The following is a 14,457-nucleotide window of genomic DNA, read 5'->3' as shown; positions in this document are numbered from 1 at the left end:
CTTGAATCATCTAAAGTTGGAGATCACATAGTTTAGGGGGCGTTCACACTACCGTCGGTGTCCGACAGGTAGTGTCCGCTCCTAGTGTCCGCTCAAAATCTGTCACGGACATTAGGAGCGGACACTAGCTGTGTCCGTGACACCTGTCATTCACTTGAATGGGCATCGGGTGCATTCTTTTGCACTCCGTGCCCGTCCTTCCCTGTCCGCAAGAGAAGATGTCCGACTTCTCAAGCGGACAGAAGAACCCTGCATGCAGACTTCAGACTTGTATAACTGATGAGTGTCTTGGAATGACTGGAGGTCTACTGTGACATATATGAGCTTATCTGACCCTTAAGACCTTCCTATATGGGCCTGGGCAGAATCTCTAACAAACATTATCTCTCCACTATCGAGGACCTAGTTTGCCCATGTATTAGAAAAGTACACTTCCACTGTAATGGTTCCTACACAGAAAACTTAACAGCTGACACACTCCATTTAAAAGGTGTTGATTATGATGAAGGAACTAGACTTTTTTTTTTTTTTTTTCCCCTTTAATAAATTATTATTCTTGTTCGCAGTTTGACCGAGAGCATTTCAATGAAATCTTTGTTGACCTAAAATGGTTTGAAAGCAAAGTTGGCAATAAATACCTCAATGAAGCTGCTGGCCAAGCCGCCGAAGAAGCTCAAAATTGTAAGAAAAAGAAAAGCAAGGTGAGTGCATTGTCCTTAAGGTGTGATACAACTGCCTGTGGTTATTCTGCATTTTCAGTATAAATACTGTAGAAGTTGGTCCATGTTCAGTATGTTATTTGGACAATTGGACACACAGATTTTGGATGGCCATCATGTGACCGTACCATCAATGATCCCAACATTAGCACTAGAGAGTGGTCCTAGATCATTATACCTAAGTGCATGCTGTAGGGGAGATGGAGAAAATAAAAATGCAGTGTTCTTGCCTCCATCCTCCAGTCTGTTCCTGTGCTGGCCGACCGTCACCTCCACTGCTCTGTTTGTATATGTAGCTACTACAGCGCTGACATTATGTCAGTGAGACCACTGTATCCAAAGACTGCCCTTAGCAGTATACAGACAGTGCAGCAGAGGCAACGGCAGCCTAGTGCAGAACAAGGGGAGACGCAGGGAAGTATCAGTGCATTTTTATTTTTTTAACCCTCTCCTGCTGCCTGCATTAAACTTTATAATCCTTTACAACCCCTTTTAACAACTAAATTGACCATCCAACTGTATCCATTTAGTTGGCTAATGACCATTCAAGAGTGGCTGAACATGCCCAGCATGACTCATTATCTTTCAACAGACTAAGGTCTGCCATTGGCCACTGGCCAATTGGAGTATGGCAAAAAGCGGAGGGTCACTTACCATATATCCTAGTGAACATTATCTGTGGTTTACTTTACATCATATTGTTTATTAAAGTCTATATAAGAGGTAAGAATAAAACACAAATATATAGTTGATTATGATGTCGCTCTCTGCCAAAATAACGAAGACCTACTAAAAGTATATAAATGTAAAATATAAGTTTATCAGATCCAATTGTAATGCCAATACAAATAAATAAATACATTGGAATTGATTGTCACAATTTGCTTTTGTGCCCTAACAGGGGTTCGATGATGCACTTTGTTTAGTCGCATTAGAAAAAGATGAAGAAGGAGAAGAGGAGGAGGATGCTAAATGTAAGCCAATCTGTCCCCCCCCCCTCTCCATTACATGTATAGGGTTTTGTTTTGTTTTGTTTTTTATTTCTCACGTTTGGTTTTTTTGGTTGGTTGCACCGTAATGAGGCTTGATTTCAGGAAGACTTTATTGTTTTGTCTATTGGGGTGGGGGAACAAATGCATGATAAAATGCAAGCAGCAAACTATTCTAAAATATAAATGAAAATAATGCATTACTATGCCAAAATAAATATTACTACATGGGGCCAGTTTGATGGTAAAAGGTGAATTTTTGTACATGCGGGGTGGAGAGTATGGGATAGTTGTAGCCTTTGGTACATTTCCCATGGTACAGTTGTGATGCAGTCACAATTACATCACAACTACCACTGGGAAATGCATGTAGTTTTGGTGAGGTTTTCTAAACTTACAAGTGAATACTAATTTATGTTCCTGCTGTAATTTCAAAAAATGTGCTAAATGTGTTCCCATTTCTCTGCTTTAGGTTTAGATGAGGACCCAGATGATGATGATCTTTTTGAGACTGAGTTTAGACAGTATAAGAGGGCGTACTACATGTCAAAAATGGGAGTGGAGGTTGTGTCAGAGTAAGTATGTCCTAACACAACCATGCTGTATATAGTATTACCAGCTCCTTACAAAGTGAAATAATTGGGGAAGTATAAATCTATAGTAACTAACACTGTAGGTTATCACCCATAGGCTGCTGCAGAATCTAACACACAATGTTCATTATTTTAAATGCTTTACCTACTGTGTTTAGAAATATAAGGTTCTGTGCATACATTTAGATTGTGCAGGCTTTGGTTAAGGAGGTCCTCCAAGTTCAGGTATTGATATTGTCCATAGGGTAGATCATCTGTTTCAGATTAGTGAGGATCTGAACCTCAATACCACTACCCATAAACTGTTTTCAATAAGGATTAAATATATTATAGGCAGGGGCGAAACTTGAGGGGGTGTAGAGGGTGCAGTTGCATCAGTGTTAAGGAGCATTAGGGGGCTCATAAGCACTGGCATCAGTATTGAGATTGCAGCTTCCATCTGGCTCATAAGTCAAGAAGACCCACAGATTACCCTAACCACACTAAGGTGGATTAAACTCAATCGCTATCAAGAATTTACTGTAGGGATGAGGCATGGGGCCCCGGACAAAAGATTGCACTGGGGTCCATAAGACTTTAGTTGTGCCACTGATTATATGCCAACATATCTGGTTTTAGACAGCCCTTTAAAAGGATTCTACCATTAAAAACTTTTTTTTTCTCCCTAACGTGTAGGAATAGTTCGTCTCTTACCTTTAGAAGTCTTCTCCGCCCCGCCGTTCGGTTAAAATCCCGTTTTTTGCTATGCAAATGAGTTTTCTTGCAGCACTGGGGGCGGACCCCAGCACTCAAACAGCACTGGGGGTGTCCCCAGTGCTGCCAGAGAACTCTTCAGCGCTGCCTCCATCTTCTTCTGGAACGGGGTCTTAACCAAGTCTTCTTCCGGCGGTGGCGTCAAACTTCTAGGCCTAGGGCAAAGCTGACTGCGCATGCCCGCCAGTTACAAGTAAATACTGTGTAAGCGGCCATTTTTCTTGTGGCTGCGGGCATGCACAGTCTGCTTTGCCCTAAGCCTGAGGCCTAGAAGTTCGAAGCCATTGCCAGAAGATGTGGTTAAGACCCCGTTCCAGAATAAGATTAAGGCGGTGCTGGAGAGTTCTCTGGCATCGATGGGGGCCCGCCCCCAGTGCTGCGAGAGAACTCATTTGCATACCGGCAGAAAACTGGATTTTAACCGAACGACGGGGCGGAGAAGACCTCTAAAGGTAGGAGACGAATAGCCTTTCTTAAGGCTATTCCCACGTGTTAGGGAGAAAAAAAATAAATTTCAGTGGTAGAATCCCTTTAAAATGTGTGCAAAGTATCTCAGATTTATATGTTTAGCAATAATAACAATATTAAATAATAATCTTATGCTTGCCTGTATGTTGGCAATTGGATTGTAGGGTTCAGGTATATATATCTTTGTGGTTTGTTTGTTTTTTTGTCGGGGGGGGGGTGTTTAATGTTATGTATATTTTTCTGAAGGATTATATATATTGTTTCAATGCTGTTTTGTTTTTAACTTTTTATTTAATTTTTCTACTTCTTATAAGTGAGTTTCTGGCTGCTCAAGCAGAATGTTATGTTCAGGCCATCCAGTGGATTTTGCACTATTACTATCATGGAGTCCAGTCTTGGAGTTGGTAGGTAGTTTCCTTTCCCTTTATCATTTTTTTTTTTTCTTTATCACCTGTGATATTTTAATGTAAGTTACTGAATGCATTTATATGTCTTTGCATAAGTTAATAAAGCATTGTATTCTTCGAGGATTCCCAGGCTGCTTCAAGGTAGTAATATGTAGAGATAGATCGGCATCTCTCCAGTTATTTAAAATGTATCTTTTAATCCATAATGATAGTAAAAAAATCACAAACCTAGAAAAGTACTGCTTCAAAGTAGGCCAGCCTGCTACTATCTTTCAATGTCTGTGCCGTTATCTTTCACCATTTCATTTCTGCAGCCGTTGAGATATTAAATTTCCTTGTTTCTAGATTGCACTTAGGTCTTAGAAGAGGTTATGCGCCAGCTCTTACAATATACTATGCAGAATAACTGGCTTTGAAGTAAAAGGCGATTATGTTAAGCACATTATACAAGTGCATTTGTTCTTTCTTGCCAGGAGTGATTAAAATCAGGGAAGACTGGTCCAGTGTTCTGTTCTTGGGCTTCTCTTTATAGCTAATGGGGGAAAAAATAGGTTCCTTGTTTATTCCATCCCAGGTGCACCTTTATAGTAAGAGACAATCACTAGTATCACTTGCTAAACTGTCCCTAGCATGCTGGGTTAGCAATTCCTAGGCTGTATTGAAGGGGAAGTAAATGGTTGGGTTCCCTCCTGTGTGTTTAATTTTTTTTTTAATTTTTTTTATTTATTTTTAATAAAGGTGAAATGCTTACTTGAAAGATACACGCGTCGTTCAGCTTTTAATCTGGTTGCTAAACTGCTTCACAGCATGGTTGCCACTACAGGACAGCAACTTCCATAGGATCCTGTACAGTGCACACAGTGTAGGGTGAAAAAAATCACTGTCCAAAAGAACAGCTTGTACTGGTACAGATAGTCTTACACGTGGGAAGGGGGTGTACAGCCCTCGTAACACAGATAATGGGGGGACTATACAGCCTCCGTAGCAAATGTATTGTTCAAGATTGAGTTTTCCTGCATTCGGGTAAATTGTGAAAAGTATACAAAGCTTTACACTTTGCTCCGTGTGACATAAGACCCATAAGCAAATACCTAAGTTCAGTATTTTGATATTGCGATATCTGATGTAAATTTTAGGTATTATCCCTACCATTATGCACCGTATCTGTCTGATATTTGTAATATCGGTCAGCTGAAGCTGGAGTTTGATTTGGAGAAGCCTTTCATGCCATTTGAGCAGCTCCTTGCTGTCCTTCCTGCTGCTAGTAAAGATTTGTTGCCTCAGGCTTATCAGGTAACCTCTTATATGCTTACACCTTTCATATTGTACTGTTGTATTTTGTGGTTTTGTGACCAGGAAATCTGTCCGTCCTTCTTTTTGTAGAGTTTAATGACCAGTGAAGACTCTCCGATCATAGATTACTACCCGCAAGATTTCAAGACTGACCTTAATGGGAAGCAGCAGGAGTGGGAAGCCGTGGTATTGATTCCTTTCATCGATGAGGCAAGTTACTCATGTACAAATGTATGGATTATGTAACCAAGTACACCCCTGTGTAAAGCAGAACTCTATGTAGACTTTAAGGACCCTCTGTAACACAATGTATTAATTTCTAGATCTCTAGCACAGGGTATACTAATGAACAGTGAGCATTGCAGCCACTCACCAGGTGCATTGTTCATTTTATGCAGGTTGCTGACTAGCCATGTTATAAGCAGACTGACCTGCTGATTCACACACCAGCCAATAGCCTGTGAGAGCCTGTATGCTACTCTCTCATAAACTTATATAGAAGCCAGGACTTCCAGCTGCTATTCTGGAGCTGCATAAAGAGACCAGTGGTCCTGTATAGCCTGTACAGAATCCGTAGTCCTGTAGTACAGAGCATACTAATGACAATGTGCCGAAGTGGGGCTTTACATTATAGTTGACAGTTCCCCATTGTAGTCCGTGTTACTGTGCTAGGTGTCCCATCAGTGGTCTGAAATCCAGGGGTTCTTCCTTGAATGGAGTTTTGTGTAGTTACCTGCACAGCTTCTGTCTGTTTTATTTCTGTACAGGGAAAACTAAAGGGACCTCAGCGCTAAAGTGCATTAAATTACAAGTGCATTGAGCACATTACAACCCTCAGAACTGTTGGCGGTCCCAGCGTTCGGTCATGGCATTTTCTAGGGAGATGCTGTTAGATTCAGTGATGAGAATAACCCTTTTAAAAGGAAGCTGCCAGCAGGGTTGGGGGCACTAAATCCCCATTGTGAGCCTTGTTCTCTTAATGTATTAAGGCAGGGGTAGGGAACCTACGGTTCTCCAGCTGTTGCAAAACTACAACTCCAGCATGCATACTTGCTCTAATGTTTTTGGAACTCGCATGGAAGTGAATGGAGCATGTTGGGAGTTGTAGTTTCACAGCAGCTGGAGAGCCGAAGGTTACCTACCCCTGTATTAAGGTATATATCTTAATACTTCTGTGGAAGACAAAACTGGCATAGGCTGTTTGGGACACTAAACACGCTGACAAGTTCACTTTTAAGACATATTGCGCACTTTTTTTTTTTGGTCTCCTCCTCTTTCCTTAAGTGATTACTCCTATGGATATCTACATACCATGCAGACGCCATGCTGATAGGAGGGCTGATGTGAGCACTTACATTTGACAGACTTTGGTTCAAGTCTAGATTTATCCTTCTTTACCTCGTGTCTCCTACATTACTAAGTGAAGCATAAAGCTGGATGAGTATCAACACACGAGGTTATGTATTTATGTATTTGCAGACTCGGTTGCTGGAAGCCATGGAGTCCTGCAACAGACGCTTGACAGAGGATGAAAAAAAGAGGAATAGGCATAGTGAGTGCTTGATGTACTGGTATGAAAAGGAGACAGACTTCAAATACAACTCACCATGGCCCGAGAAGTTTCAAAGCATTGAGTCCTGCCATGCAAGGTAAAGCTAGTCACAGAGCAGATTGTACTGTCATGGGGAAAGCATGCTTGCCAAGGCTGAATCTGTAATGTAACTGGACACAGAAGTACCAGCAAGTTGTCTGTGACATAAATAGAGACTTTGAACATATTGCGGTTGGGTATCTTGGTGATCTTGATGTTTGTTATATGCACTGTGAAGGCTGAATGTACGTGTACACTAGATTTGCAGTGAAGTTTTATTCTTTGTACTGTCCTTTCACATCCATTAATGAATTGTACTGAGCTGTAGTGGGGCCATGTGACCATGATTCGGATTTCTGCATAAACCCCTTTTATGTATAATCGGGTTTTATTGAAAGTTTTTCATAAGGAGAGGAAAAAAAATACAAAACAAACAAAAACAAGGACAAGCAAAGAAATCCAAAAGCACATTTGTCCTATAACCATCTGTCTGAGTTGTCTGGAGCCCTATGATTTTTTTCAGCTTAATGGTGGCCAACCCCTTTAAGTCGGCCAACCACTGCCGCTAAATACAACCATTACGGTGCTCAAAAGGTGGTTTGGCTTAAGATGCAACGGTAAGACCTAGGCCAACGTACTATACATACTAAGGATGCTATCTTTAGCCTGTCTAAATCTGCCACAATATATCAATAATAAGACTAATAATTAGTGCTATAGCTAACAAAAGCTATATATATATATATATATATATATATATATATATATATATATATATATATATATATATATATATGTATATGTGTGTGTGTGTATATGTGTGTATATATATATATATATATATATATGTACTCTGTCTTTGGGGTTGGAATAGGCTTGATAACAGATTTTGTTAGTCTTGTAGATTTGTATAGGTACTTTATAGATTCTTCATTTTTCTTTGACAGGTGTAATATTATCTCACTGGATGCTTGGCATGTTTCTATGGGTGATAACAAAATCACTAAAGTGAACAAGAGTGCATTATATTTCTGTGGCTTCCCAACTCTGAAGCATATTAAGCATACGGTAAGTTCTGTCATGGCCAAATAATCTTTTTCAGTGGGATTTTATCTGGGTTCCACAGCGTTGTCTGTCCTTATCAGTTGTGCAGAAAACCTTCCAGCATGTGGATTATGACAGAGCTTTATTACAATGTCCTATTGATTGTATATGGGTGCTTGTGCTGTATTCTCTTAGCATGTAGGGATTGTACGTGATTAGTCATAAGCATCTTCCATTTTTTAGGAACTGTATTGCTTCTTTTTCCATGTGGCATTCTGGCTGGAAAAGTAAAATATGCTTTTTCTAGTACTGGAAACCCCCCACTCTTATGTTTTTGGAACTTTCTGTTGTATGCATATTATAAGAGATCACTATAAATTATAACGTTGAGATTTTGTAGCTACGTTGCTATTGATATTGTGCTGATCTTGAGTCGCAGTGTATTGTGTAGGTTCTTTCTCATCCAGATGCTTGTGAGCTACTTCTTGGCTCTACCTTCACATCTCCAAGCAACCACAGTTCAGGTTCAGTGTTTGCAAAGAATATGCCTGGCTGATTTGCATACTGGCAAATGCAACGATCTGCTAGAATGCTCTGCAGCAGAGTGTCCTGGATTATAGGATCTCAATTAAGCTGTTTAAGGAATGTGTATATGTGTCACGTCCAGTAGCAACCAGCACAGTTCTGAATATAGGTAATAAGGATATGTTATGAAACATGATGTAACTTAAGATCAGCACAAGGTAAGTAAATTCATATATTTGAAGCCATTTCTTGCTAATCTTAATACTATATTCCAATTTGTTTTATAGTTTTCTTTGAAGAAAACAGGGGTTCAGGTTTTCCAACAGAGCAGTCGAGGAGAGAACATGATTTTAGAAATTGTTGTAGATGAAGATTCTGAAGATAATGTAAGTTACTTCATCAGACTTGTAGTGTGCACATACTGACTCCATTATAGAGCGTTTATGCTATTCGTGCTTATTGGTTTGACTGCTCTGTCCACAGGAAGTGGAAAATGTGGCCTCTGATGTTCTTGGGAAATCTGTATTTGTTAATTGGCCTCACCTTGAAGAAGCTCGAGTGGTTGCCGTGTCCGATGGAGAAATAAAGTATGTACATTTTAAGTAACGTGATAGGTGTTTCTGCTGTTGTAGAAAAGTATGTGTCTCAATGCTCATCATGTGATGGTATTTTCATAGCTGAGATGTAATTATTTTTCACTTTCATTATACTCCTCGTGCATTCCTCTGCAGCACCATTGCTTTGATGCCACCAGGGCTTTATGTGGGTGGGATTATCAATATGGACTACAGTTCCATTGATAGTTTATTACTTTCATATGCATAGGGGGAAAATTTAACATCATTTAAAAAAATAAATAAGTGGTCCGACTAATTTAACATTGCATGTACCAAACAACTGCCCCAAATTTATGCCAGCTAAGCAATCTCCTCTAGATGACATAGATTTTAGCTTCACTTTGGAGAACCTAAGATTTTCCAGAATTAATGAGCTATATGAGCCTGTTAATAGGTTTGGTACCACTCTCTCTGGCACAGCAATTAGAATTGGCATACTATATGCCAGGCTTGATAAATTGGGCCTTTGGTCTCTGTTTACAACTGTCTGCATGCCCCTCGATTATGGTTTTTAAAGGAATGTTATAATGATGCCATTTTACTCTGTTTCACATGCTGGGCAGCATATAATGAATCCAGTTCCTCAGATGGAGGGAGGGGAAGTCAGGGATAAGTGAAAAAGAGGTGAAAATCATGTTTTCAGGGTACAGAATCTCAAAAAAGCAGGAGATAAACTCAAAGTATTATCGTGTGACTGTAAGTGGCTTATAGCTCTGCTACGGGCACTAAATTAGTAAGTGACCAATTTTGCTGCATGGAAACCTTTTGCACATAACCTTTTAAATGCTGGAAACCCCTTTAAATAAAGCCTGTACTGCATGTGGAATAAAATGGTATACAACTGGATTATCAACAAGGGATCTGAGGCACTTTTATTTGCAGCGTGTTTCCTCTCGCTTAGGTTGTACTTGGATGAGCCTCAAACAACCCAGAAGCTATACATCGGAGATGCAGTTCCACCAACGAAAATAGTTAACGTTAGTAACAAAGAACGAAACCTCTGGATAAAGGAAGTCCAAGGAATAAATGAACAGTGAGTTTGTAGTAAACGCAGAAGTAGCCACTTGTCAGAATTTTTTTACACTTTTTTTTTTTTTTTTTTTGTGTGTATACATTACAATATTTTCCTTTCTGTCAAGATACCAGAGAAGAAAAGGAATAATTATCAATGACACATCGGTAGTGATATATGCACAACTCCTTACTGGTCGTCGGTACCAGGTATCACAAAATGGAGATGTTGTCCTGGAAAAGCAGTGGTCCAAGCAGGTTCTCCCTTTTGTATACCAAGCTGTTGTGAAGGTGAGAGCTGCATTAACAAGCCGTCCTTCCCTGTATAAAGTATTTGGACACTATTATTCTGTACAGCGGATACATTACTTCACTTCCTTCTTTCAGGACATTACAGCTTTTGAATCTGGCTCTTCTAACTTCAAGACACTTAGTGAACTGTTTTCGAACGGAAGCATCGTCTTCATGCTTGGCATTCCATACTATGGTTGCATGGGAGAGGTATCTACTTGGCCTATAAACTTGAAATAACACTTTCATATGTGTTTTAAGAGGCTGAATTCAGCTGTCCTATTCTTTCCAACCCTTAGGTGCAAGATTCTTCTGATGTTCTCAGTGAGAACAGAATTCGTGTTCTATTTAGTATTACCTGTGAACCAGAGCTTGATGCCTTAATACAAAACCAGCATGTAAGTAGCTAGAGCCGCGCCATAATATAATCTTCTGACTCATGACCTCAGTTTTCACAGACCTTTATACAGTAATTCATATAGAAGGCCAATATCTGTAGGAGCTAGCTGCTTTTATTCAGGTGTCACTTATACTTCAGTAAGCCAAGCGGTCACCTAAACTAAGAGCATATGTTATGGAAAGATTTACACTTCTTCTTGTCTGTCTTTTATTGACTTGAAAATATTGATTGACTAGTGATGTGTATGCAGACAATAAAACCTTCCTTCGATGTGAATAGAAAACAACCTGAAGAGTTAGGGGCCAGGTGAAAATTTCTAGGCATGTTTGTAACCTGGGTATTGAGATTTGCCCATTCCTGTTCGTTGCGCTTGGTCGGTGTGCTGCTTGTGTTTAACAGCTACCATACTGACCCATTTATTGTTTGCAACCTCATACACATGGCTGTATTTTAGCACAAATTTGTAAAGGGGCCTGGGCTCTCTGTATTCTGTATTTCCTCAGACCTATAGAAGCACACATTCATGTGCATGTAGCCTTAGAATACACTAATGTAGGTCAGTTCTTGATATATGAATGCAGGTCTGTGATTTACTCCCATTGGGTTAGCACTTAATGCATTTCTGTTTTTTGATTTTTGTAGAAATATTCAGTAAAATATAATCCTGGCTATATCTTGGCTAGTCGCCTGGGAGTTAATGGATACCTTGTTTCAAGGTTCACTGGAAGTATTTTCATTGGCCGGGGGTCTAAAAAAAAGTGAGTATAAATGTGACTTAAAATCTTTCTATTGAATTGATTTACTACATCTACTTTATTGGTTTATTCTCCTTGTCATTGCACCTGTAACTGGTTTACCTTCTCATTCACTTGACTCGCATGGCCATTCACTGGCATTAGGCCGTGCTGTGATGTTACAGGGGCCGCATGCAGCGTCTGCTTCTCTTACTAGGTTCCTGCTCACTCCTCTTCCTTTGCCTATCCATAGACTTGCATATAAAGCTATCACCTCTGTGAGCTGCAGTCTAAATTAGTCAGTTTTGAATGGAAAAGGGGATCAGGAAAATTTGGAGTGGAGAGAGATTTTTTTTTTTTTTTTTCTTATAAAGATGTCTCAAAAGTGTTTCATTTTCACTTGTACTTTTAATTTGTGATGTTTGTTGAGAAAGTTTATGACCCTTTTAAGTAACAGTTGCTAAGGTATTAAGAATTCTCTGCAGTTGACATCACTATCAAAGTCACTATTAGGCTTGGTTCACACGTGAAAAAAGCCTAGCTGATTTTGGCACTGATTTTTCAGCTTCACTTTTTTTGGACGCTGTTTTTGACGCTTTTTCGGTTGTTGGTTGTTTTTTTGTTTTTTTTTGCACTACAAAAAAAATTAAATAAAGTTATTAGTATATGATAAAAAAACACTAGCGGTTTCGGTGGCTGGTTTTGCCAAAACAGCTGCAAAAATAAGCAACCAAAAAAACGTGAGCTTTTTTTTTTTTTTTTTTTCAACGCCCCATAGACTCCAATTCATTTTTTTCAGGCGTTAAACGCCTGAAGAAAGGTCATGTCGCTTCTTTTTCTGCTAGCAAGCTAGCAGAAAAAAAAAAGCGAGCAATTCACATAGGGCTACATTTTATGGAGACTGATTTTGAAGCAAAATCAGCTGTCAAAATCGACCTCCATGTCCCCGTGTGAACTAGCCCTTAAGCGTTGATACAAATCAAGAATATATTTGCCAACAGATCTTCTCATGTGGTGATTGCTGTAGGTATAGTGGAAATTGGGATATGCAAGAGGTCTAACCACATGTACCATGTCTTTCAGTCCACATGGAGAACAAAAAGCAAATGTGGGCTTGAATTTGAAATTCAATAAGAAAAATGAAGAGGTTCCTGGTTATACGAAGAGAGTTGGCACTGAATGGATGTATTCCTCTGCTGTCGAGCAGCTCCTAGCTGAGTATATTGAGAGGTAAGAAAGGCCACATTATGTTAAACTAATATTTTGTTTAGTAACTTTTTATGCTCACTTCATTGTTTCTAAGTGCGAGAACCTGTTTTCTAACTCCTGAGTTTTTGTTCATTGATCAAGTTTTGGGACTTCTACACATAAGGCTTTGTTCAGAAGGTGCCCTAGAAGGAACAAAGCAGCTTTGCCAGTTTTCTGGTGTAGTAAACTTACAATTCTTGTCGTGGGACCAATTTTTCTGCACCAAAAATGATCTTTTATGAAAGGTGGATGGGGCTTGCACTAGGTTCACACTAGGTTTGTCATCTCCATCCAAGATTCAGCTTAAATCGGCAGAAAGTAAAATCCTGCAAGCAGGACTCTTCTCTCTGCAGATCTCTATATAAAATCGGCAGAAAATCCAGCAATCCCCATTATAGTCAATAGGGATGGAAACCCGACTGTAGTGTGAACCTAGCCTTAGATGAGCATGGCTTCCCAGGATCCAGTAGATTTATTACTTACACCAGACACTGCCATACATTATGCCTCCTGTGAATTTCCACATAGCTGAGATGGTTCCCAGTGTATGGAGACTGTTCAATGTCGAGTTGTCGTTATGATTTGTATGAAGAATAGCAAAATTGTCCAATGCAAATAATGTGAAAGATCAGCAAAAGGAAAAACCAAAAAACCAAAACTTAACTACTAGGGTAGAAATCTCAGGCAATTTGGGATACTAAATCAGCATCATGGCCTTATGCATGGGTGGTTTAGTGTCCCAAATCTGCCTCTACTAAGCCTATCCCAAGTGTTTTATAATGGAATTTGGCTATTTATCTATTTATTTTTTTATATTTTATATGATATATATTAATCTCATCTGACACAGGTATCCTGAGCTATTTACATATATTTCCAAGAACAGCCAAGATGATGTGTTCTATGAGGATGACATCTGGCCAGGGGAAGATGAGAATGGGTAAAACAATCCGTCTCGTGTAACTGCTCTGACGCGGACTTGTAATCTTGCTTGTGTGATATATGGTTTGCCTTATCGTACACAGTGCGGAGAAAGTTCAAGAGATTGTGTCCTGGCTGAAAGCTCATCCGGTTAGCTTGTTGTCCCGCTCATCATGTGATTTGCAGATCTTGGACTCTGCTATTGTGGAAAAAATTGAAGAGGAGGTTGCAAAGAGTAAGGTATGGAGGATTATGACCAACAAATCCCTTCAGTTTCTGAAACTCGTTATTTTTCTCTACAGCTTAATACTTTACTGAGCTTCTTAGCATTGTATGTCATCCTGTCCTGTGCACCACAACACATCTGATATTTGTCAAACTACTTTTATAGTATCATTGAAATATGTCCTTTACAGACCAAGAAGAGCAATAAGAAGGTGCGCGTGACTGTGAAGCCACACTTGCTGTTTCGGGTAAGATTTACTTTGCATTATATCCCTTTCTGCATTGAAAAGTACATTTTAACATTTTTGGACAGGATAACTTGGCACTATGTAGGGAATTGCACCTCATGGTGGTGTGATTGCTATGTACCCTCTTAGGGCCCATTCACATGGAGGAAAATGGTACTTTATTCGGCGCTGAAAAAAAACCTCCCATTGACCTCATTGGATTCTGCTAGTTTCTTTTTTTTTTTTTTTTTTTTTTCACTAGCGGAATTTTCAGCTAGTGGAAAAAAAGCTAGCAACACATATTGAAGTCAATGGGAGGCTTTTTTTTTTTTTTTTTCAGCGTGGAAAATTCAGCGCCAAATGAAAGCACCATTTTCCTCCGTGTGACTGGACCCTTAGTA

At 39.5% G+C, this 14,457-nt stretch overlaps 1 protein-coding gene across 3 annotated transcripts in view; it reads left to right on the top strand.

Annotated features, from left to right (window-relative positions):
* Positions 1-14,457, top strand: part of XRN1 (5'-3' exoribonuclease 1) — a 64,937-nt gene that overhangs the window by 37,152 nt on the left and 13,328 nt on the right. For all 3 annotated transcript variants that reach the window (XM_075268837.1, XM_075268836.1, XM_075268838.1), the window contains exons 10-28: positions 567-701; positions 1,621-1,693; positions 2,181-2,283; positions 3,837-3,926; positions 5,066-5,222; positions 5,313-5,432; positions 6,702-6,871; positions 7,761-7,881; positions 8,670-8,768; positions 8,866-8,969; positions 9,901-10,032; positions 10,139-10,301; positions 10,398-10,511; positions 10,601-10,699; positions 11,344-11,459; positions 12,519-12,665; positions 13,534-13,623; positions 13,709-13,844; positions 14,021-14,077. In XM_075268837.1, coding sequence (XP_075124938.1) covers positions 567-701; positions 1,621-1,693; positions 2,181-2,283; positions 3,837-3,926; positions 5,066-5,222; positions 5,313-5,432; positions 6,702-6,871; positions 7,761-7,881; positions 8,670-8,768; positions 8,866-8,969; positions 9,901-10,032; positions 10,139-10,301; positions 10,398-10,511; positions 10,601-10,699; positions 11,344-11,459; positions 12,519-12,665; positions 13,534-13,623; positions 13,709-13,844; positions 14,021-14,077 — 2,226 coding nt within the window. The remainder of the gene's footprint in view (positions 1-566; positions 702-1,620; positions 1,694-2,180; positions 2,284-3,836; positions 3,927-5,065; positions 5,223-5,312; positions 5,433-6,701; positions 6,872-7,760; positions 7,882-8,669; positions 8,769-8,865; positions 8,970-9,900; positions 10,033-10,138; positions 10,302-10,397; positions 10,512-10,600; positions 10,700-11,343; positions 11,460-12,518; positions 12,666-13,533; positions 13,624-13,708; positions 13,845-14,020; positions 14,078-14,457) is intronic.

Source organism: Leptodactylus fuscus, chromosome 3 (assembly GCF_031893055.1).
Source record: "Leptodactylus fuscus isolate aLepFus1 chromosome 3, aLepFus1.hap2, whole genome shotgun sequence".
Classification (NCBI taxonomy): Eukaryota; Metazoa; Chordata; class Amphibia; order Anura; family Leptodactylidae; genus Leptodactylus; species Leptodactylus fuscus.
The sequence above is the reverse complement of the archived record's forward strand: the minus strand, read 5'-3'. Positions and strand labels throughout refer to the sequence as shown.